We start from the raw sequence: 24,922 nt of genomic DNA, 5'->3' as shown, positions 1-24,922 counted from the left end.
GTGTGCACATGTGTACCTATGAGCGTGCGTGCATGTGTGTCACTAAGACCCTGCTCACCTCACACACTGCTGGATGGGCTCCTGCTGACGCAACCACTCACTGTCACACCGAGAAGCGCAAAAGACCTGCAATGGGCCGACCCTGATGCACTTCGTTCGGGTGCAACGGTGAACCCAGCCATGACCCTGTCCTCCTGGTACAGATACTCCACAGAGGGACGGATGATAGAGCAACGACCAGGTAAGGAAAGCAGGTGCTCTTGGGGACAGCCAAGCACCAGGAGAAAGGAAGCAGGGGGACACCTGGACAGAGCCTGCTGGAGGAAGGGGCTGTGGCCTTAGCCGCACACTCAGGTGGCCTGTCAGGGAGGTCAGGTTTGCACCAACACCTGAAGCCTGAGGGAAGTAACGCAAGGGTCTGGACACAGAACATACAGGAAAGTGAGCTACCAGTCCCAAGGCCAAGTGGGGACAAGCTGTGGCCCCTGACCGCCAAGAATTTATGGCAATGTGTCACATAGGCAGGCAGAACTGGACCCTGAGACGGGGACCCCTGCCACAGAAAGCAGGTCTGCTGGGATAAAATGACTAAGACCTCTAGTCATGTCCTTGGAGTGAGCCAAATATCTTGCTAATGCTTTTTGTAAATGCAGATTATTTTACTGGTTTCCCTATGCTCATTTGGTGATTTAATACACTTTTAAATGAAGGCTGCTTTAATATATAATGAAACTAACGTTAGGGTCTCGGGATAACAGCACCTTCATCCCACCAAGGCTAATACAACAGGCTAGATGTCCCTCACGAGCCACTGAAGGCGGGAGCACACAGGACCGCCTACCCTGGTGGCATCTAAGGCTGACCACCTCCCCACCTCTGGCCCCCCTGCATCTCCACGGTTCAGAGTAAGTTCTACCATGTGAAACAGTACCTCCCGGAAGTGATCACTGATAAGGAGCTCCAGAAGCTCTTCCTCAAACTTCTCCAAAGAAGGGTACAGCGTGAAGAATAAATCGTCCAAGTACCACGTGACGGACTTCTGAAGGCGAGGCTTTCGGAGGGCGTCCCCTGAAACAACGAGGGGGCTTATGAGCGTGTCCATGGGGACAGGACACCAGAAGCATCCAGGGGCTCTCACCCACCGAGGTCCAGGCCATGGTGCTGGGCCCTCCAGACAGAGAAGAGACCACAGGCACAGCACTCAGACCAAACACTGAATCAGAACCCACCTCCGTTCACACCGAGACGCCAAGCGGATTAAACAAGCCCAGATTTCATTTACAGCCCAATTCCTTCCCCACCCTTCTCCAGGAACACATTTTATAATTCAGCAATCCAAAGAACACAGATTAGAGAATGCAGGGTAACATCTGTTCCTATCAGCTCGGTTTCTCTTAATCACTGACTTCCTCTCTAGCAAGAACACAGCCAACGATGCCATTTCTTATTTTTGTACATTTACCTTGAACCATTTGGAAACAAGCAGAAATACTCATGAGCGCATTAAGCCAACAAGCAAAACACCGTCTGGGCTGACACCACAAGAGAAGAGTCCCCGTCCGGGGCGGGGAGGGGATGCAGCCCTGACTGGGAGCTCCGTGAGGACAGAAGGGGACGGTGGCTCCCAGCACACGGCTCAGTGCCCAGCCCAGAGCAGGTACACCAACATTCCGCAGTGAGGGGCGTGGTCAGGTCTGCACTGAGCCCCCCCCGCTGGCTCAGGCTCCACGGCAGGATAAAGGCCACGCTGACCGCCCCCCCACGAGCACACAACCCGGGCTCTGCCCTCCTGTGCCCGTCACTGCTCTGCTGCCCTCTGTCTCTTCCCAAGCTTTACCCGTAAGAAGGAAGGTGCAAAGTCTTGGGTTTTAAGAGCGGATTCCAAAGTCAGAGAAAGGAAACAATTGCTGTGAGACCCTGCGCAGAGCGAACAGTGGTGAGAGCCCTTTGCCGTCCTGCCGACGGTAAACCTGCAGCCAGAGGCGATCCCGGCTTTGCCTCCGCGGGCACCAAGACCCGTAAAACTACCCACTGCCGCCTTCTGCCCCACTAATTCCACTTTCTGAACCTGTTCAGCAAAATTAATCAAATGCAGAGGCAGAGTACTGCGTGCAATACTCATTAAGTGTTATTTATAACAGAAAAAAAGTAAGAAACAACCAAATGCTCACCAGCGGGGGGTTGAGCCAATGACTGTGCCTCCATATGCAATGAGAAGGAAACCCACATTGTCAAAGATTACTTAATGACTGAAAAATAATCACACTACTGTAGGTGAAAACAATACACCCAGCACCGTTATGAGATCGCCTAATGCCAGTTCTACCTGAAAACCTATGCATTTACACGTACGCATGGACACGTACGGGAAGTAATCACAGATGACTTTATTTTTTCCTTCTTTATGGCTTCCCACACCTTCCCCATCACAAATAGACATTGGATTCTGCATAGTTCAGAAATACGCACGTGCTTCCTTTCTAAATTTAAAAAGAAGTGTTTAAGCAGCTCCGCGGAGAGTCAGAGCCTGCGGCACACAGGGCAGGCACAGTTACTCACCACGGCCGAAAGTCAAAAACCACCCAAACATCCATCAGGAGACGAACGGAGGAGAACAAATGTGGTCGATCTGCACACACGATGTCAGCCTTCTAAAGGACGGCACTTCGGACACTTGGATGGGCCTTGAGGACATGGGACAGTCACATAAAGGGCAAATGCTGGACGATTCCGCTCACAGGAAGCACTTAAAGTAGTAAAATCAGAGACAGAGAGTGGTCGGGCGGGCACCAGGGGTTGGGCGCAGGGACAGGCAGCAAGTTTCCTGGGCGCTTTGCAAGACAAGAGGTTCTGGCAGTGGACAGTGGTGGCGGCTGTACAGCCCCGGGAATGCCCTTCGTGCCCGCTAGCTGTGCAGTGTAAAAGGTCTACGTAACCACAATTGCTCGTTAAAGAGCAGGAACAATGAAGTCTGACCTTGCAGGAAGTGGTCCAGCAAGTGTCTGAGGCCCAGCCTGAATTAAGACGCTCATCAGAGGAGGCGGACAGAAGAGGTAAGAGGGAGGAGCTAAGGCAGCGCGCGTCCCCCGCCAGGCACGTCCCCTGCACCAGGGCTCCAAGGAGCCACAGGCCACAGCGGCAGGACCACCTGCCCTGCACCAGGGTCCCCCACCGTCGGGCCCATGGGTCACACAGCTCACGGGGCTTCAGAGAGGACAAGATAGGGTGGCCAGGGCCCTCAGGGCACAGAGAAGGAAGGAGCGGTGACTGTCTCCAAACCAGGGCCCGTCTGCAGGAAGAGGACAAGCCCAGCGGACACGAGCGCCTGCTGGGGAGGGCCAAGCCCACCTTCCCCCGCAGGTAGAGGGAACCGCATGTCCTGAAACAAGGGAGGACAGCACGGCAGTCACACGCACTCTGCGGCCAGGGCCCGGGGGTCAATCCCGGTTTCTAAACCTCAGTGTCTTCAGCTGTGGAAGCCAGGACAGGGCTACGCGGACAGAGCTACGAGCGTCCACGCGTGCTCCCTACAGCAGCCGGGAACACGTCATGGCTCCCGCGGAAAAGCACACACAGACACACACATCTCACCAGACTCATCCTAAATCTCAACACAGCCCATCCCTGTACATTCTATCCTCTTTATTTCACAAAAGAGAACTGGGGCTTGGACGTGCAAAGTGAGGGGCCCGAAGCCACCTCACCCACAGGAACGAGCGTGAGGGAGACTCAGATTTTTAAGCCACTAAGCACACGTCCACGAACGAGCAGGAAAGCATGGTGAGAACTTCAGGGAATGAGCAGATTTGCGGATACAGAACCCAGGAGTAGCGAGGATGGGCCATGCTGGGAGCCGTGGACTCAGGCAGGACTCGGGGGGCTGGCCAGTGACAGCCCTTACACAGGGGCGGCAGCAGAGAAAGACACACTTGCACATGAGCTGGGACCACAACCCATCCCGCAGGGAACCCAGCCACGTACAAAAACTAAACTATTGGTGGGCAAAGGCCACTTCCCAGACTGATTTCCCTTGGGGAGGAATCCTCCCGGCTTCACAGCTCAAGGGGACGGTGCAGGGGTGGAAGCAAGATCCGGGGGTCCGGAAGGTGGCAGAGCCCCCAGCTTCTGGCAGAGGCCTACGCCAGGCAGGAAGCAGGCTCTGCACAGCCCACCCCCATGACAAGGTGGCCCCCAGGCCCCCAGCCATCAGCAACAACAAAAGGAGGCGAAACCCTGGTCTCCAGAGAGGTGAGAAGCGAGTCCCACGCACCGAATCAGACAGGGAGAGGGATGAGGGACGATCACTCTCCCCCCAGGAGGCCAGACTGAAAAGCCGCATCTGCACTGGGAAAAATCCTTCAGATCCTGAGAGGTCCGGGAGGCAGGGCCAGGGTGGCATCCGGCCAGCTTTCCCCAGGCCAGGTCTGGTGAACGGTGCAGGCTCTGGAGAAGGGCTCTCCCTCAGGAGACAGCTGGCCTCCCGAGACGCCGCGGCAGGGGACGGAACCCCTGAAGAAAAACAGCAGGTCCCAGGGCTCGGCGCGTCCTAAGTACTCGGCACTGAGCTGCCCCAGCCCGTTCCTTTGCCCCCCAGATGCATCTGCAGGGGCAGGTCCCAAGAATGTCCCCACCTTACTCGGAGCCTCTCCCCTGACCACTCCCGCACCCGCCTCAGGGCAGCTTCGCCATCTGACACGCCCCCCCCCCCCCCGCCCTCGTTCGCTCACCACCCACCCTCCGCAGCCAGGACTGACAGAACCTGGGCAGAGCTGACCTCTGGGGGCACTCCTGGCCCTCCCGCTCTGCGACCGGGGCTAGCCTTCCCACGTTTGTTGCCAAGCTTGTGGACGGGAATGCAACCCTGAAAACAGCATTGCTCCAACGGGAAAACGGACCCCCTTCCCTCGGGGATCCCCACACACACACCGCTGAGAAAACGGGGTTACAGGCGCGGAGCAGGCAAGAACCCCCTGGAGTACCATCCTCTAGGGAAGCACTCAGAAACACCCCCACGTGCTCCACGAGCTCCCCAAAAAGTCCTAACACGGTCCGCAGCTTCCCAGGGGCGCAGCTCTCCTGGAAGGGCATTCAGTTCACCAGACAAACAGCGTTGCAGGAGGGACAACAGAACAAGAGGTTGACAGCTCCCCAGGCAGGAGCAGAAGGGAGTCTGAGCCGTCCGCGTTTCTAGAACACCTGTTGCCTTTGATGGCAGTGGTGAGAGGACACGTCCACCCTTGCTTCAGTCCATCAAGATGTGAGCACTCCGCCAAGACCCCCACGCTGCGCCCTCTCCCTGGCTGGGGGCCTGCGAACCCGGACCCACAGATGAACCACGGACGAGCCCAGGCATTGGAGAACCCATGAAGGGATACGAGGCAGACCCCAAATGCGGAGCAGTGGTTTGCTCTGGGGCGGTACCCTGGGCAGTGAGACTGGAAAGGAAGACTTTCTGCCAAGATTATTTTGTCAGGTTAAAACTGCAGCTCACACGAGGAGGACACCAGCTCTGTTCCTGCCACGCCACCCCACTCCTGCCTACCGGCAACCTGTGCTCACACAGACCAATCCAGAAGACGAATCCCGGCGAGGACCCCAGCAGCCCGCAGAGCCTGGGAGACATGCCCCACAGCCGGCAGGGTGCTTGGACGCCGTCCGCTGGAAGGAGCGTCAGCTTGGTGGGGGAAGCAGCATTTTCAAGGACACCCCAGGGAACTCCTGAGCAGGGACTCGGGAGGACCATGTGGGACACCAACCGGAGCAGGCCACCACACGGCACAGCGGCGGGCACAGTTCCGACAAAGCACTTCTCCGGACAGCTCGGCTGAGCTCTGGGTTAGCAGGTGAGGAAGCAGGGCCTGGACCCGGCGCCCGCACCAGGCGGAAGGACCCACGGCAGAGGCCGCTTCAGGCGACGTCGGCATGAGTGGGCCTGCAGGACGGAAGACAGCTAAAAAGGCAGGATGGGAGGCGCACATCACTGGGGCGGGCGTTCAAAGCCTCGACAGAGCTCAGAGTGAAGTGAGTCTGCAGGTCAGGGAAGAAACGCCTCGAAGGCCCCGTGTGAGAAGGACGGGCACGTGGGACGGGCACGTGGCAAGGACAGCGGCCTTTCTCTGCCTCTCCATGGGCCACATGCCGCTGCCACCACAGTTCCTGGGACTCCCCCTGAAGCACCACAGCCAGCCATGGGTGGCGGCCTGCAGACGTGAGCACGGAAGACAGAGCTTCGGTTCAGGTCGCCCCAGAGGCCTCGCCCACTCCCAGACGCTGCCAGTCCACGGCTCACTCCCACCAAGCCCACGACCGGCAGCTGTGGCCAAGCGTTCCGTCTGCTTCAGATGCCTGGATGGTGTCGGCCGGCTCGGGGGAGCGTGAGGCCCTCCGCTCTCCTCCTGCACTAGCAGCCCTGCAGGACCCCTGCGCCCCCTGACCACCCGGCCAGGAAGCCTCCCTCAGGACTCGTTCAGTCCTGGCACTGGCCCCTGGCCTTCAGGTCCAGTTCCGGAAAACAGGCTTCCGGCTTCATTCGTGACTAAGCTCCCAACACACTTGGACACTTTACGCAAGGCTCTGGCCCTGCCCCGACGCAGGAGGCACACTCTGAGCCTTGCCCCAAACGAGAGAATTCTTCCTGGTCCCCATCTCCCCAGACCTCCCCCAACCGTGGCCGCGGCAGCAGCACGCCACCAGGCCCATGACTGGCACGCAGACCAGCGGCCCCGAGGGCAGGCCAAGGAGCCCCCAGAGGAGCCGCGCTCTGAGCGGGGCATGGGGCTCTCTTTGCAAGGAGCAGCTTTCGGGAGCACGTGAGGGCTTACCTGGGGCCACCACACAGTCCAGGCCCATCAAACCGAAGCCTGCGGAAAGGTCAGAACCAGGCAAGGAAGAGAAGACCAGGACAGGGAGGCTGCGTGGCTTTCCCGGCCGCAGAAGAGATGGCGGGTCAGCAGCACCTGCCAATCTGGACCGGCTCGGAGAGCTTCCCTCTAAGAGCCGCTCGAGGGAAAAGGCCCCCCTTCCTCCTGGGGAGCGACAAAGAGCCCCGAGAACAGCCCCAGCTAGGACCTGTCATTTCCGGTCACTCCCGGGTTGAAAACAGCTCTTCAGAAGTCAGTCCTCACACACAAGTCTAAGTGGCAGATGCGGGGGAGGCTGGGGACTGTGCCGATGACCTATCCTGGCCATGACCTTGTGCTGCAATTTTGGGGAAAGTGGGCAAAGGACACGCAGAGTCTCTCCGCATTATTTATTAAAACCACATGAGAATCCAGAGTGACCTTGATAAAAATTTTGGTTAAGAACGACTCAGCCCTCCTATATCGTGGCCTTCTACAAATGAACAAATACCTATGTCCCCGTACGGCACCAAAATAAAATCAGACCCTCCGCAAACTGCAAGTGAGTCCCACCGCTGAAGCCGGCACCGGTCCCCACCTTGGCACTTTCAGGGCTATAAAATGTGACTCAGCAAAGAAACCCTTTTCCAAGAGTGAGTCACAAAAGCCCAACAGACACTGGGCAGGATTTACAGCACAGACAATAACCGCATCCACACCGCACGCGAGCTACAGATCAGCCCGGCCTCCTGCTCGTCAGGGGAGGGCAGAGCAAATGGGTTTCTTCTCTCAGATGGTCACCGGGGGACATGGTAAGAAGCTGCATTCCGGTCCGTTCTCCCCGAGAAGAGGGAGTGTGCTCCGGCCTGCCGAAGCCAGTGTTCCGTTCCCAGCGGCCCTCCCAAGCACGTCGCGGCTCCACACCCAGGGTCCCTGGTCATCAGCTTTTCAACAACATAAGCTGTCATCAGTGCTGCAGTCTCTCAGACACTGCCGACATCCAGTGAGAGTCCCAGTGACCAGCCGGCCACTCCACAGAGGGGGAGGGCCAACCAGAAGCCACTGGGGTTCACATCGCTTCCGAAGACATGACCTTCAAGGGGGAGGTGCTGGAATCACGCCCCCCCACCCCCATCTGTAGCTGGAGCCTTGGATTCCCCAAAGATACTGAGAATAACCTGGGGTGGTCGGAGCTGCCCTTCTGCCCCTGCCATAGTGACACAGAAGCTGCGGCCCTTCCAGGTTTTATCCGCAGCTCTGCAGACCCCCACTGGCAAGTCACAGAGCGATGAACACACCTCAGACCCCAACGACAATCTCCCACCCAGAACCTCAGGTCAGAGAGTCGTTGTAAGCAGACTTGAAAGCTGGTGCACACCTAGGTTCCGGACATCAGCCTGCAGCGTGGCGGGACTTAGAGGCCCCCCGGCCGATGGGGCCGAGGTCTCAGCACCAGACGCAGGTTGTCATACTGTTTTCAATGTCAACAGCAATGACCATGCAGCATGCCGTCTCCCTGACCGCTCCTTCCCTCGTGAGAGGACACAGGCAAATGACAGAGGGGGCTGTGGGGGGAGGGGGTGCTGGAGTTGGTAAGCCAGGGCGTGTCTGAAGCTGGGACCCTCTTTGGACCTGCTTCTGTTCATTGTTAATTTATCCTTCCTCGTGCCTCATCATCTCTACTCAGGAACACTGGAGAAACATGACATCATGATGGTGACAACCAGCACAGGCCCATCCCGGAAATTCCCGAACTCAGATGACACCGTCTGCATCCCAGCATGGACCAGAACACCAAGCCATGTGCAGGGACCCCTTTACTGAAAACATTCCCCTACTGGAGCCGAGCTACCTCTTCTCTTCGGGGTCTCGAGTGTTTCTGTTCTAAGTGAAAACTCGGCACTTGGAGCTCACACCCGCGCCCAACCCTGCTCTCCCCAGGATGGAACAGGGAAAGAGCCCCCACCAGACGAGAGGTTCCAGCAGAGCCAGTGGGGAAGGACCTATACAGCCCCCTCTCCCGGACTCCTCAGACAGCCAGACAAGCCGCCTCTAGAAGGGCCCAGAAGGGGCACGAGGCCCAGGTCAAGGCCCATCAGCAGGCCCGAGAGCAGAGCACACCTCTGCAGGGATCTCCTGGTGGTGAAGGCGTTGTCCCTGACCCCCCCGCTGGAGAATGAAGTCCTAAAACACACCAAGACAGAGCTCTGAGGCTTTCGTGGGGATTTTAGTTTTCGAAAAGAATCAAGCCATCGCACACACACGTTCACAGCAGCACCACGCACGACAGCCACAGGCGGAACGACCCAAGTGTCCGTGGATGGGGAGATAGAGAAGCAAGATGTGGTCCCTCCACGCGATGGACTGTGATTCAGCCTTAAAAAGGAAGGAAAGTCCGAAACGTGATCCAACAAGGCTGGACCTTACTGACAAACGCTAAGTCGGTCACAGAAGGGCCAGCACTGAGCAGCAACCTGGAGGAGGCACGTTCCCAGAGACAGGAAGTGGGACGCGGGTGGCCGGGGCTAGGGGAGGGGTGTGGGGAGCTATTGTTTAGGGGGGACAGAGTTTCACTTTGGGGACATGAGAAAGTTCTGGAAGGGGATGGTGGTGACGGTTGTACAAGTGGTAGAAGTACTTACGGCCACTGAAATGCACACCTACGAACGGTTAAAACAGTCAGTGCACGTTATGTCTACTTCACCACAACTTAATAATAATAATAATCAGGCCCCTGGTACGGTCCAATAAGGGTGAGAACTAGCAACGTGGTTATCCCGACCTTGGTCATAGAGACACGAACTATCTGACTTACAAAAGCACTTCCCAAGACAAGAGGACAGAAGTGACTTGAGGGATACGAGACCGTGCTCAGAAGGGACGGCAGGAGAGATGGCATTGCCCTGCTCTGCTCCCTTCCACTCCCCCCTCCTCCTCCCCCTTCTTCCCTCCCACCACCACCCTCCCGGGTGGCTAGCCACATCCAGCCCACCGCACACCAGAGGCTGCCTGACTCCGGCGAGGTCTGACCATCAACTTGCACAGACTCACCCGCTGGAGAGACAGAGCAGCCCTTACCCTTTTCTCCGTGAGCTGGAAGGAGGCCAGGTATGTGCTGCAGACCAGACACCAGAAGGTTCTCGGGAAGAAGATGGAACACAGGCTCCAGGAGCGGGTGCGGCCTCAGCGCGTACTGGAGGCTGCAGCTCTCAATGAGAGTCATGTGCTTGTTCTCTGGGGGAGAAGACACCTATGTGACACTGGAACCAAAGGCCGATTCGGTCAAACCAGATGATGAACTGTGCCTCTAAGAAAGAAACACCGCAAGCCGGAAACGCATTTTTCGACAGAGAAAGGGGAATTGCTCTGTCAGTTCAGCCACAGAGCAAAAAAGAATCAGTCCTTAGTAATTGTCTGCTAGAACCGCAGGGACAGAGATATTTGCTTTTAATGCAACTTAACAAAATCTCTGCTGCTCACCTCCCCCACCTGCCGTGTGGTGAAGTCCAGGTCCTGGTCCCCGGCATCGGAGGGGGCTGGAAGGCACCCCGGGCCTCAGGACCAGACCCAGGCTGGGGGGAGCCTCTGAGAGCAAGACACAAACCCACGGATACCCGTAGCAAAAGGGAGAGCGGATGGAAGCCCAGGACAGATGCACATAGCGGACAGAGAGCAAGGGGGAGTGGAAGAGGGACAGCAACCTGGAGAAAGCAGCAGCTGAGAAAGGCCCAGACACAGAGCTCAGGAAGACGGAGGAAACAGCACCCACAGAAGCTGGGATGCAGGAAGAGGGAGACTCGGGACCACAGGGCCCCAGGGCTGAGAGGAACCCAGGACATGCCCTCTACTCATCTCCACCAGAGAGTCTTGCTGGGGCTTGATTTCTTCCACTGACAGGGGCCTCACCACCTCTTGAGGCACACTACGTGATTTCATGAGAAAAGAACTAAATGTGACTTACTGCACTCATTAGAAAAACAAATTAATGAAAACTGTATTTTTCATTCCTAGCCACTACAAAAATGGGGTCTGCTTACTTTAAAATCTTAAATGCCCTGAAAGGCACCCTCCCGTGTGGCTGGTTGGAGACACTGGCTGGGCCTCCGTGGAAGGTGAACAGAAGTGTTACACACCAGCCCCCGGGCCCAGCACCGTAGCTTCCGGGAATTCAGCCCACAGCTGCGTGGGCACAGGTGCAAAAGCACAGCCATCGACACCAGCGAGGCTCCCAACCTCGGTGCCCCGGGTCCACAGTGCCCACTCGGAGAGCCACTCAGTCAAGCACAGAACACACACCTGACAACATACCACGCGGCTGTGCGAAGAACAGGGGAGCTCTCTAGACACCAAGAGGAGACCTTCTAGGGTGAACCATCACGGGGAAAAGCAGAGGGAAAAATGAGAGCGGGACAGGCACCTCTGCTTTTGTCCTAGTACAAAGACCCCCTCTGTCGCCCCCTCCTCCCGGGTCCAGGAGACTCAGAGAGCCCACCTAGGGCACAGGGGAGGGAGCAGAGCCGTGGGGGGAGAAGGCCTCACTGAACCTTTTCGTGCATTTTATACCTTTTAATTCTGAATCATGTGAACGAATTGCCTATTCAGGCAAGAAATGCACACGTTTCTGGAAATGCCCACGAGGAGGTGGGCCACCAGCCACACCCACACAACCTTCCCGGCTGCCCCCGGACAAGGTGCTGGTCGTGCACATCCCTCAGGAGGTCCTGGTCCTGGGGCGCCCAACTGGCTTAATCACGAACGCAGGTGACTCTTGAGCTCGAGGTCAAGAGTTCAAGCCCCACGGCGGGCGTTAAGCCCACTTAACATAAAATTTAAAATTTCAAAAAAAAAAAAGTCCTGACCCTATGGGAGCTCCAGGACACGAAATGCTGGCAAGATAATGATTGGACTCAACTGACACATAACCTAAGAGCCAATCTTCATCAGTAAAATTAAGCTTCAGAGTACTCCCCCCTCTGCCATGAAATTTTCACCGAATTCAGCAGGCCGTGGAAGGGCTGGGTTGGCTCGATTTTTAACTCAGGCCACTAGGAACACTCAAAATTCCCATCACAGAATCCAAGCGGCAGCTCAGACACAGAAAGTCCCCTCCCAAACAGATCCACCGCCAACCACTGGACCCCTCCACACCCACATCCCTCGAGGAGGAGGACTCGGGCACCCCTGCAGGACGGTCCTCCGCAGTCGGGCACAGCTGGACAGCCTGGCCGCTGACACACAGCAGCTGCTTCCTCTGGAGGACGAGGCCCAGCCCCAGAGGCCAGGAGGCCGGCAGCCCTCCCATCGGCAGGCTCTGGGGCCGCCTCTCCCGGGCCACCAGCGCGAAGCAACACCCTCCCCGCAGCGCAGCGTATTATGGCTCCTTCGGTCGTGTCAGCTGTGACACCCTCTGCCCTAATCACTAAGCAGAGGAGCTGAGCTGACAAAGGTTCCTGCTGAGAAAGAGCGAGATGGACTCAAAGCGGGTAACCATCGGGAAGCCGTGGGGAGGCCAGGCGGGCCGCACGTCTTACGTTCCACGGGGTCCTGGAGCAGCGGGTGCAGGAGGGCGCGGGGGGAGCCATGGTACAGCCGCAGCCTGGAAAACAAGCCCACAGAGCACACGTCAGCCCGCTGCCTCGGGCGTCACAAACCTCAGCCACGCTTCTCCCGCGGCACCTGCCAGACCTTCCCCACCGCCGCACCACGCCTCCTGCACAGGAAGGACGCGGCCCCCAGCGCTCCTGGCCACACACCCCCAGCGCACAGACAGGCCCCAGAAACACCACCCCAGGGAAACCTATCATGTCAGCGAGCCAAGGCTGCGAAGCCCCGTCCAGAGTGACAACGTGAACTTCAGCCCCCACGGACGGGGTGACACGCAGCCTTCTCCGTCCTGCTGCGTCCAGCTCCTGAGCAGAGCCTGGCACCGGTGCTGAACGGATGCCCCTGCTTACGGGGTGTCTGTTTGTGCAGAACATATTATCTAGCGCCCATGTAACCTCACTGATGTGGTAAACAGAAGCAGAAGAAAAATAACTACCTGCAGCCCACTGACAAGTCCTCGAAATGGGCAGAGTGACCTTCCTCTAGGGACGCAGCTGCCTCGATGTTAATACTTTGCTGAGGGCAAAAGGCCATCTTAGCCCGACCCCCAGGATGCTGTACGTCTACTTCAATGTAGAAAAGTTCCTTCGGAAACTTCCTTTATCTGTTGGCGATCATCCCCAAGTATATGACCCACCAACAAACATCCGAAGGGTCTCATGACCAGGTTTTATTAGATGGTAATAAATGACCTTTCCCCAACAAGAGCTAGTCCCCTCGAGGTCCTGGGAACCTTGCTTCCTAACTCCTTACAGACTCAGGCTCTCCCTGACCCCCTCCCAACTTCAGAGCAGATGATGGGCCGCTCCTCACGACCCCGGGGCAGCTCTTTCTGCCCATGGGTCCCGTCCCAGTGCTTTAATAAAACCACCTTTTTGCACCAAAGATGTCTCAAAAATTCCTTCTTGGCCATCGGCTTCGAACCCTAACGTCATCCCTACATCACTTACAACATGTGTAGCGTTCTCTCTCACGCCCAGAGTGAATCACTCAAGAGTCTGGGTCACTGCCATAAAACCCCATGGCAGTGAGAGCCCACCTCCATCGACTCCCACAGCCAGGGCCCAGGCCAGCCCCGCGCCAGCCTACAGGACACTCCCCGGCTCACTCAGAAAGGGCCAACAGTGACTCGCACAGTACACGCTGTTAGGAACAGACCACACCACAAGCTGACAGTCGTGACGCTTTCTGGCATGGCCCATGGGGAGCAGTTACGTCTCCACCAAACGATGCTGGAAAACCCCAAGGAGGAAGGAAATGAGGCAGGTACCGCTTGTCCTGGGAGGAAGAGGCCGCAGGCTCCAGCTTGTTGCCGAAGAGCCGGAGAATTCCAAACCCACACGACAGCGCCTGGAGGGAGCCGTCCCGCTTCCGGCCTTCGGTGACCACCTCGACCACGGCCACCACGTTAGGGTGGTTTAAGGACGTGTGAAAGTACACGGGCTGCAAAACAGAAACCACAACTTGGGTGACGGACTGACCATCACCAGCTGCACAGAGAGTACAGGAACGGCGCAGGTGCCCTCGCTCGCCGTCCTGAAAATGCCACAAGCGCATGGCCGCGTGGAACCCCACGTCCCTTCCAGGGCGTGGCAGGAGAGAACAGGCACGGCACGGTAGCTCCCTCAGAGTCAAGAACATTCCAGAGCCCCCAACACCCAGGACATCAGACTACTGGCTTCTGCTCCAGGAGCCTCCCACCCACAGAAAATGCCGACAGCAGGCTCTCTGCGCGCCACCCCACGGCCCGGCGAGGACCCAACCGCTACAAACACACACACGCGTGCACGTACACACACACACACACACACGCACGCACACAAGCACGCACACACGTGCACTGCATGCACGCACGCACACACACGCACATGCGCGCGCGCAACTTCACAGAGCACTCGTCGCACAAAGCTTCAGCTCCGCTCGCCAGTACGGGCTCTCACCCCGTGCTGTGCATGACCATTACGAGGCTCCAGCTAAACTAGCTCTCGCCCAGCCAGGCAGGAGCCTTCGATTTCCGCAGACGCTCTGTAATCACCCCCAGTTCAGAGCCCAGCTAACACCTTTTTATGACAAAATATTGCCTTGACATCATTTTCTTACAAGACTTTTTTTTTTTTATTTTGGCTCTAAGCCAAGCAGATGGTGCTCAAGTCGCTCTGAAAAGGCTTCCCGCCTGTGACCCTCCCACTCCCTTGGGTGCACATCAGCCCCCGCGGGGCCCCATCCCTGCCCGTCACCGGGTGCGCTGGAACGTGTCAGACCCCCGGCATCCGGCCTCGCGCAGTGCGGGCTCCTGTGAGCATGTGGGGCACGGAAGCACCTCCACTCTCTCTGCTCTGCCGTTTCCTTCCACCTCACAAGGCCCCGTGCGGCTGCTTTCATTTAAACTAACAGACGTCGTGGGCATAGAAGATGGGGACAGGTTTTGCAGAACGAGCCTAGACGGAGGCGCTGAGCTGTGGCTCTGGACATGGAGGGGTCCCCGGGACCGCGCCCGCACTGGGGGACAAGCACGGGTGCCAGGCCACCCACTGAGCACAGAGACTACCCCCCCACCCCCACCCAAGGCAGGGAGCGGTAAGGCTGGGCCAGGCTGGGCCTGCGAGGACGTGATTTAAACATGGACTAATCCCCCATTAACGAGTCATTACCACAGTGTCACCAGGAAGACGTCTACTGTAATCACAGACTGTCAGCCCAGGATAACAGAGAGACACATTAAAACATCAGCCATGAGATATAAATCGTTATTCTATTATCTTTTATTGCAAAATGATGAAATAATGACCACTTACAGCTGACAGGTGGTTGGACCAAAAGAGAATTATGTTTCTAACCGAGACTCAAGAACGTTTTCAAAAGCTCCGCTGTAGAGTGGGGTCTGTCCCTGTCTCACCTCTTGTATTTATACCTGGGCTCCGCCGTGTTAGGAACCCGACCCGCGTTCCTCCTGACAGTGAAACAAATATCTTAAACCCTGATGCAAAGCCACAGTCATCGCCCACTTAGAGGTCACCTTGAAATTGTTCTGCCTGGAGGCCGTGCATGGGACCAGCTGCTTCGCATGTCCCAAGTTGAATCTACAGCTCCTTCCTCTCTCTCCCGTTTGTCCCCAAAAACAACTGTTCGGAGGCTGAACAACAAAGCCACAGCCCGCTGTTGTCTGCAAAGACCCCGTCCTCAAGCAGGAGGGTCGCCGCAGGAAGTGCCACAGCCTGGCCTTGACCCGAGGTCTGAGGGGTGCTACCGTGAAGGGTACGTGCTCTTCTCCAAACATAATGTACGGACCCTTCAGTGTGAGAACAGCACGGTGCTGAACCCACCCTCAAGTTCACAGTTCAAAGGTAAAGGCTAGATTAGGCAGGTATAAAACACAAACCCTGCTCAGGACCGACCAGAAGCATGTGGAAGGAAGAGCCTCCCAGGGGCGAGAGCCCAGGGCAGCTCTGCAGCCTCTTAGGAAAAACCTACCAGGCCCCAGAGCCACCTGCGTTAAGCCCCAGGCAGCAAAGCCAGGGACGCCAGGCCCCGAGCGCCGTTCCCACCGCTCCCGGGCACGTGCCGTCAGCCCACAGATCTGGAATCAGTGCCCGTGAAGTAGTCTCCTTGGGTGGCTTCTCCCACCCCCACAGGAAGGTCACCTTGGCTGAAAAAAAGGTTTCTCTTTGCTAGAAACTTCTTCCCACCCCATTCTGTCTATAAAAGCCTTTCACTTTGTCCAGCTCCCCAGAGCTCCTTTCTATTTGCTAGACGGGGTACTGCCCAATTCATGAGTTGTGAGTAAAGCCAATTAGATCTTCAAATGTACTCAGCTGATTTTTGGTCTTTAACGACATTTAATCCCCTGGTCACCTTGCGGGGACTGTCCCCAGGAGGGCAAAGTCGGGCCAGTCCGGTTCACCTGGGCCTAGGCGCCGAGCCCGCTTCCAGCCCTGCAATGGGTTCGGCCACACGCATCACTGGCACTCAGCCGAGCAGAGCCGGCAAACAGGCCTTCGGTCTGAGGACATTTAACAAATGCAGTGCCGCGAGCTTTGAGGAAAACCCTGGGCATCAACTGAAATCCCATGATAGAAGTTTGAGTCAAGTCCATCACATCACCTGCGAGAAGAGGCCTCTCTTGACCGAAGGGGGGCCCTCATTCACCCCAGCCACATCCCACTCACTGACATTTGACAGGTTTCCTCCCTGACAGGATAAACAGATTAATAAATCATGGAAATGCTCCTGTCTTAATGCCTTCATCTTCAAAAACACGGATGCCATTTTGCCTCGGGGCCTGGCCCCCATTCCTCACCCACATGACAGAACTGAAATTGGGCCTCCGAGGACGTGCCTCCATGGAGAAGCTGCAGCCACGCATCCCCAATGGCACTGCCATGCCACCTGTCCACTTCGGTCCCAAGCAGAACGCTGGGCGGCAGGGCCAGGGGAGAGAGAGAGACCATTCTTTTTAAACAAACCTTAAACAGCACATCTTCAGGAAGGCAGGTAACTGCGGCTCCTACCTGCCAGCTCAGCCGTCCACTGGAGGCTCGGATCATCTCCTGTCCACGTCCCACCACAAGGCTGAGCGCTCCAAGCACAGGGGCTCTGCCACCCGAAACTCCACGCTGGAACATTCACACAAAGTCTCTAGTCCCAAAGTCAGAAGCTTCTGTTCCCCCAGGACAGAGCCCACCGTCACCCACAGCAAACAACACATGGGGATCCAGACCCAACAGGAGACGGGTCCGGCCCCGGATGTCAGAGAGTGGAGGCGGAGAAGCCCCGTCCCCCAGTAATAACGTCAACTCCAGCTCCGGCGACGGAGCCCGCGCCGTGGCCATCACGGGTGTGAACGGATCCCCCTGCTCACCGGTGTCCGTTCGCGAAGAACCTGTTATTTACCCCCACATAACCTTGTGATGCACACGGCGCTACCTCTCACGCCCAGAGAGAATCAGTCAAGAGTCTGGGTCACTGGCCTAGACCCCCATGGGAATAAGTGAGAGCCCTGCTCCGTCGACTCCCACGACCCTGTGGCCAGCCCCACGCCAGCCTACAGGACACTCCTTAGCTTTCTCAGAGAATAAGCAACCCAGACACCCCACAGTACACAAACTTGGGCGAACAAACAGCCCAAGATCACAAATTCAAAGCTTTCTATCGTCCCCCACGGCAGGTGGTTAAACCTCCATATAACAAAGGCCCCATACAAGAAGCATCCTCGAGAGCGGTCCCCCCACTTCTGACTCCGAGTCCCTGGGGTGCTTTCTGTGGAGCCGGAGAGGAAGGGCCCCTCCCCAGAGGGAGGCCCGCCATGGCCAGCACCCCGGGGAAGGAGGCTGCCCTTCGCTCCTGCCATGGTCACGTACACCGGGGAGCAGCAGAGAGGACCCGTGAAAGCCAGCGTGGCTGTGGGGGGAGAGGAGCAGCACACATTCGAGGAGCAGGGATTCATCAAGTCACTTGGAAGAGCTTCCAGACTCTCCTCGGGATTGCACTGATCTTCCTTGACAGCATCCACTTTTAAAGAGAGAATCACATGGGTCTCGTTACTCTGACGAATGAGAACATTCAAGAATGTTAAGGGAAGCAGAAGCAACCTGGTTAGCTGTCTCTGGAGCTCGGACGGCTGGCTTCCCTACTCCTCTAGCAGCACCCGGGACTGAGGCGAGTCCTGGGCGGGAGAAAGCTCCAGGGCTCCTGCCCAGTCATCCCATAAAGGAGGAGGAGGAGGAAAAACCACTGTCGTGGGAAGCCTGCATGCAGTTGGTTAAGGGGAGAATTTAAGGGAGAATCACATCCATCTCAGAAAGAAAATGTAGAAACTGCATGGCACTTTGGCCCCCCCAGATGACTTTTTATAAAAGATGCTTTCTGAGAGTTGAACAAATTATTAACCATCTCAGCAGAAGTGAAAGGTGACGCCTCTACACGAGGGCACTCTGGAAGGGCAGCTCGGAATCCCGGTCCCGGAGCTGAGAGGCTCCACCACGCAGCGCCCGGGAGGTTGAGGCCGAGGGGGTAGGAATTCATCATTCGTGGAAACACCAGTGAAGGTTCAAGGCAAGATTTCTTTTCCGCGATCTTTCTCCACGACATTGTGTGCCGAGTAGTGAAATCGGGGCTACATAGGACACTGATGACTCAGGAAAAACCCCAAGCACACAAGCTTGGGTCACTAAGCCACACTGGGACTGGAGAGCCACGGTGATTCCCAAGATGGACCCTTGCCGCTGGCAGCGCACCCACCTCCCTCAGATCTCCCCACGCCAACCAGAAAACACGGGCAACCAACAGAATCGGAGAGAGACCTTCACGGAGTTTCAGACTCCCCTCCACCCGAGGCACCGTGTACTCAGTCCCACGGGTGCGCGGGCAGGAGCACACAGCCCTCCCGTGTGTCGGTGCCGCCACGGGAACGGCCCGTGTGCACGGACACGCGCAGAAGCACGCACACGCCGCACACGGGATTGTCTTTCACGAACTGAGCCGGGAAGAAACCTACTTCCCTGTATTCCGAGCGTCAAGCAAATGGGAGGAAGTTCGGGGCTGGGAGGACACAGCTGAAGGGCGCGGCAGGCCGAGCGCATTCCTGGGGCGCCACTGGCCTCTACTGCCCGCCTGGGGCATAGCACCTGGGCCCCGGCAGCTTCCGGAGCAAGTCAGTCTCTCGGTTCTGCACGCTGGCCCTACTACAGGCTCCGGCTTCAGCAACCCCAGGACCGAAGGGTGCAGAATCTTCCAGAAACGTCAAGCACTGTGGTCCTCACTAACCCACCACCCCCTCACCACACCCAGCTCAGCAGAAGACAAGGAGTGAAGGCAGCCAAGGCTGAGCAGGAGGGGAGCTCGGCTCCCCGGCTCCCCAGCCCCCCGGCACCCCCCAGCGCCCCCCACTCCCCGCACCCCAGCCCCCAGCACCGCCACCCCTGGCGCCCCCACTGCAGCCTGGCACACGGCCAACCCCTCCTCCTACAGGCTCAGTTTTGGTGTTTGCCATGAGGAGAGACCCCCTTCTTTGCCTTCCCAAGGGAGGTCTCCCCGTTCTCCTCCAGGGACAACAGCGCACTGGCCTCCTTCCAGAGCTTACCACACCTCACAATGACTCTGTCACCCCCCACCCATGTCCTGCGTCACGAGTACCAACGCCAGAGCTGCCCGGGCACCCAGCCCCAGGGCTGGACAGAGGCTTATACCTGGTGCAGCTGAAGCAAGACGGAAAACCCCTACCTGCGCACCGCCGGACCCAGCCAAGCCGGCCAAACCGCGTTAGCAACACCAACGCAACCCCCCCGGGGCGGAAACAGAGGCACGGGTTTGCACCAGCTCTGCCACCTGCCACTGGGCAAGTGACCTTCCTTCTAAGTTTCAACTCTCATCTTCAAGACGAAGAAAGGAGCCAAAACGAAAGAAGGGGGACACAGAGGGTGAGGGGAAAAGGGCGCCAGGTGAGAGCAGTAACTTCCTAACTTTGTCCCAAGAACCCCAAGGTCCCTTGAAGGCGAGAAGACCCCCAAGCACCCCTCCTGTTCCGACAGAGCCACGCGCTCTCTTCTGCCCGGGCTCCTGGCGTCCATGTCGGTTTTGTTCAGAGACGCAGGGGCCCCAGTATTAGGACAAGCTTTGCGAGGGCCCATCTGTGGCTCCGTGGCGTTTCTGGGGTCTGTCATGACCCTAGGTCGTATCCCCGGCACCTCTGCTCTGGCCCAGAGCAGCCCCACCCACCACCATGGCCCACCTCTTCAAAGACGATCCTGGACGGCTGCCTGGACAGCTGTTCCACCGGCCTCACCGTGGTCTTCCATGTCCTCCCGAAAAAGTGCCGGTAGGTGACATCAAAGAGAGACATGCGCAGATGGCAGCCCACCTCTGAAAGCACCTCCAGGACTCCCTAGGAGACAGAAGGGTACCGGCCCTGAAGGGTCTGCGCATCATGAGCCAGCCCCTGCGCTGACCCACCAGCCTGCGCCAACTGGCTCACTCGGCCTCCATCTTTCAGGTGTCACTGTCCCTTGGGGGAACCGCCACTCTCCCACGGCCTGTGGTCTTGGTAGGGTTATGCATTAGAGTGCTTGGCCCTCCCCAAGCTAATCAGAGCAGTGAAGTCCCACGGCAGACATGGGCAAGAGACCACCCCGCCCGGGGACAGCTAATTCCTGGACAGATGAAATGACTTGCCTTCCAGAACATCTATGATGTGCAACCAACCAACCAGAGTCCAAACTCCCATCGGCCGTCTCCCTGGCTCACAGACTCCCAGAGGCCACTGGGATGACTCACACCATGCTCTCCGGCACGGTCTCCCCAGCTGCTCTGCCTCCCAACCAACCCCACGTGACCCTACGCAGCTTGGCATACCCCGACCTCCTGGGAATGGTAAAGGACTGTTCTCTCCCTATGACCCTCATGGGGCCCTGAACAGAAGCAAAATCCCACACCCGTCAGTGTGACTGTAGCAACTGGGAGGGGAAGAGGGAGGGGCCGGACATGCCCCATAAGTCAGCGGGGGAGCCTCTCACAAGTCCCCGGGGTGGGTGCTGTACACCCCCTCCAGCCAGCCCAAGGAGGTGGGGGGGGCGGCTGATGGGCTGGATGGGGGAGGGGAGGGACAAAGCAGGAGGGACGGGGTGGCTGGCCACTTCGGAGTGCCCAGGCCTTGCCCAGGTCTAGTGCTGCAAGTCCCACGTCCCTAGGAAAGGATGACAGCCTGCTGTCTGTCTGGGGCTGCTGGGAGCTAGGTGGTGTTGGTATGGAGGCAGGAAGACGGCCGACAGACCTGGAGGAGGCCTCAGTTTCAGTCATGGAGCTGCGGGGGGCCTACACACACACACACGCACGCCTTCACACACAGGCTTCCTCTCCACCCAAACCCTCCTAGTCTACTTCTTCTCAGGACCCTCTCCTGCCTATGCTCCCTCCCCTGCCTTCCTCGACCATCTAGAAGCCCCTCCCATCCTCTGACCCTGCTTTCCATATCCCCAGGGTTCCTCCAGATCTCTGAGCTCTCGGGGAATGAGAGCCCAGGACACTCTCCCTGCTCCATCCTCAGGGCCCAGAACCAGACTTGACCCATGTGGGTACTCGGTGAACTCACAGTCGAGGGGCCTGGTCCTAGGCCTCCCCTCACTGCTGGCCCTCCCCAGGGAGCTTCCACCGGCTACTTTCTCCTCCTCCTCCTCATCCCCATTCTTCCTCCCCGCTTCCCTCCTCCTCTCTCCTCCTCCTCTTCCTCCTCCCCTCCTCCTCCTCCTCCCTGCCTCCTCTTCTCTATTCTCTCCTCCCTCTTCCCTCCTCTTCCTCCTCCTCTCTCCTCCCCTTTCTCCCCCTCTCCCTCCTCCCTCTCCTCCCTCTTCCCTCCTCTTCTCTCCTTCCCCTTCTCCCCCTCTCCCTCCTCCTCCTCCTCCTCCCTGCCTCCTCCTCTTCCACACACCCCGGCCCCCTCCTCCTCCCCCTGCTCCTGCTTCTCACTATGCTCTCAGAGAGGTAAATACTGGCCAGGACCTGCTAAGTTCCAAAACTTTCTTACTGACCTAGACTTCTTCCCAGAACTCCAGACCCTAACCACCCCTCCATCTTGACGCTACTTTGTACCCATTTCTATTCAGGTAAGTTTCTAAATGGTCTCTGTTGCCGTGTGAAGACCGAATATGGGACAGTCATGCGTGTCCCCCACACAGCTCCAACCATACAATGGTCGCCAGGAAACACCAAACTGGGCTGGAATAGACTTTCCAAAGCGAAGAAGTGCGATCAATATTCATGGTAAAGATTCAACTCAGTGAAAATGAGAAATGGGACAGCCAAAAAGACATACGAAAATTATTAATGTCCTGCGTTCAAAAGCAGGTAATATTTTTAGCCAATTCCTTTCACAGGGGTGTTGGCTATCATCTAAAGCTGTCCATTCTCAAAATAACTAAAATCATACCAATTTTGTAAGACTACACTTGTTTCATATGTTTCCTACTTGGTCTTTTTTTTTCCCCTACTTGGTCTTCTTTTAAATGTTAACTTTTCACTGGTCCTTGTAGGTACAGCGGACCCTAGAACAGTGCAGGTTTGAACCATGAAGGTCCACTTACATGCGGCTTGGTTTGGTCTGGTTCTGATGAACACAGTACAAGACGAAAGATGTGTTTTCACTTCCTTGCGATACTCTTAATAGAATTTTCTTCCCTCTCGCTGACTCTACTGTAAGAACACAGGCTACAATACACATAGCACACAAAGCACGTGTCCATCAACCGTCTACGTTCTCGAGCAGGCTTCTGGCCAACAGCAGGCTGTTACTGTTAAGTTTGGGGGGATTCAAAAGTTACATGTGGATTTGACAGTGCCCTAACTTCCACGTTGTTCAAGAGTCAGCTACAAACCCTGTAAAACTCTGGGTTCCTGTGTTAAACCCCGCCTGACCATGAGGTGCTATCCGTGATGTCTATCACTAGATGTGATGTCCTAATATTTTAAGGATTTTTATATTAATATTCACGAGGCACAGTAGTATGTACTTTTCCTATGAGGCCCTTTCCTGACCTGGATACTGGTTATGGCAGCCTCAAAAAAAGAGCTGGGAAGCATTCTCTCCTCCTGTTTTCTGAAAGAGTTTACCTAAAATTCCTATTATTTCTTCCTTTGATACTTCATAGAACCCAACAATGAAGTCATCTAAGTCTGGAGTTTCTCTGTAGGAAGCTATTTAATTATGAAGTCCATTTCTTTAATTAACACAGGACTTTTTCTCTTTTCCATTTCTATTAGTGTCACTTTTGGTAAGTTGTGCTTTTCAAAAAATTTCCCCATTTCAACTAAGTTATCGAACTTTTTGGCACACAAATTATTCATCATATCCCCCAACTATCTTCTTAACATCTGTAGGATATACACAAATGTTCCTTCTTTCCTTCCTCATATTGGCAACCCGTGTTTTCTCACTCTGTTTGCATGATCAGTCTTGGAGAAGTTAATCAACCTTATTAATCTTTTCAAAGAATCAACTTTTAGCTTTGCTGATTTTCTCTATTATTTGCGCTTTCTTTACTGATTTCTGCTAAATGGGCAGAAATCTACCACTTCCTTCTTCTATTCTCTTTGGGTTTAACTTGTTCTTTCCATGTAGATTCTTAGGGAGGACACAGCGGTCACTGATTTTATACCTTTCTTCTCCTCTTACAGTCCTATAAAGCTTTAAGTTTCCCTCTAAGGACTAAATTACTTGCATCTCATAAATTTTGGTACGTTCTTCCATTACTCAGTTCAAATTATTTTCTAACTTCTCTTTGAAGTCTTCTTTGGCCCATGAGTTAGTTGGTAGTGTGTTGTTTAATTTCCTGCTATTTGAGGATTTTCTGGGTATCTAGGTTGATTTCTAATACCATACAAATAAACAAATACATATTTATATATAAATACATAAGTATACACATATAAGTACATATACACATACATACACACTCATAAATTACAATCTTTTTGAACCCACTAAGACTTACTTTCATGGCCCAGCACGGTCTGTCTTGGGGAATGCTCCACATGCACCTGAGAAGAGCATGCATTCTATGTGTTGGTTATAGTGTTTTAGAGATGACTGTCGAGTCAAGGTGGTGGATGGTGTTTAGATCTTCCAAACCCTTATGGGTTTTCGGTTTATTTGTTCTATCAATCATTGAGAGAGGAGGGCTGAAAGTCTCCAATGCAATGGTGAATCTGAATGGAGCTCCCTTTTGCTCTACACAGTTCTGCTTCCCGAGTTTGGAAGCTGTGTTACTGGGGGCTGTGCGCAAAAGAGCGATCACAGCTGGCCCGACTGTGACACTTTGAAAGGCCAGTGTACAAGGCTGTCCCTCGGCTGGAGACTGTGCTTAGTGTTCAGGAAGTTTTCCATCACCCTACTGACAATGGCACCCTGCGCCAAAACTGTACAAAGTGGTTTGTGCTCACCAGCTGCTTTCTTGCTGGGAGTCTGGAGTTTGGGAACATGCTAGGCAGACGACAGCCTCCTGAGCAGTCCTCAAAACCCCATGGCCACTGAGTCTCTAATGAGCTTGCTTGGCGGGAACATTTCACACGTGTTGTCCCAACTCTGCTGGGGGAACTGAATGTGTCTTGTGGGGTCCCCCTGGCAGAGGACCCCTGAAGCACATGCCTATCCCGCCCCCGTCCCCCCATACCCCTTTCCAGGGACTGATCCTACTCTGCGTCCTTTCGCTGTAGTAACTCTTTCCTGTGAGACTGATTCTGCGTGGAGTCCTGTGAGTCGTCCCCACGAGTCACTGAACCGGGGGTGGTCTCGCAGGCCTCAACAGCGGTGCTGCATGCACACTTGCCTTCCCGACGGCCGTCACCGCTAGGAAACGCCGCTCTATGTCTGCTAATACCCCTCACCGCGAAACCGACTTTGTCAGACGTCAGCGCAGCACAGAGGCTTCTCACTGGGCTTACGTGGCCTACCTTTCCTCCATCCTCTTACCTTCCCACGTACAGTTCCTGTCTTT

At 56.1% G+C, this 24,922-nt stretch overlaps 1 protein-coding gene across 7 annotated transcripts in view; it reads right to left on the bottom strand.

Moving 5' to 3' along the window:
- NPHP4 (nephrocystin 4) overlaps window positions 1-24,922 on the bottom strand; it is a 106,102-nt gene that overhangs the window by 72,502 nt on the left and 8,678 nt on the right. For 4 of the 7 annotated variants that reach the window (XR_007126609.1, XR_007126610.1, XR_007126614.1 and 1 more), the window contains exons 5-10: window positions 20,170-20,322; window positions 16,545-16,631; window positions 13,714-13,886; window positions 12,371-12,435; window positions 9,918-10,073; window positions 932-1,068 (exon numbers count right to left, since the gene is read on the bottom strand). Coding sequence is in view for 1 of the 7 variants with exons in the window: in XM_047725783.1 (XP_047581739.1) it covers window positions 932-1,068; window positions 9,918-10,073; window positions 12,371-12,435; window positions 13,714-13,886; window positions 20,170-20,322 (684 nt within the window). In the remaining 6 variants the exon portion in view is untranslated. The remainder of the gene's footprint in view (window positions 1-931; window positions 1,069-9,917; window positions 10,074-12,370; window positions 12,436-13,713; window positions 13,887-16,544; window positions 16,632-20,169; window positions 20,323-24,922) is intronic. The other 3 variants (XR_007126613.1, XR_007126612.1, XM_047725783.1) reach the window with 1 other exon arrangement.

This window comes from Lutra lutra, chromosome 4 (genome assembly GCF_902655055.1).
Source record: "Lutra lutra chromosome 4, mLutLut1.2, whole genome shotgun sequence".
Lineage (NCBI taxonomy): Eukaryota > Metazoa > Chordata > Mammalia > Carnivora > Mustelidae > Lutra > Lutra lutra.
This window is presented reverse-complemented; position numbering and strand designations above follow the sequence as displayed.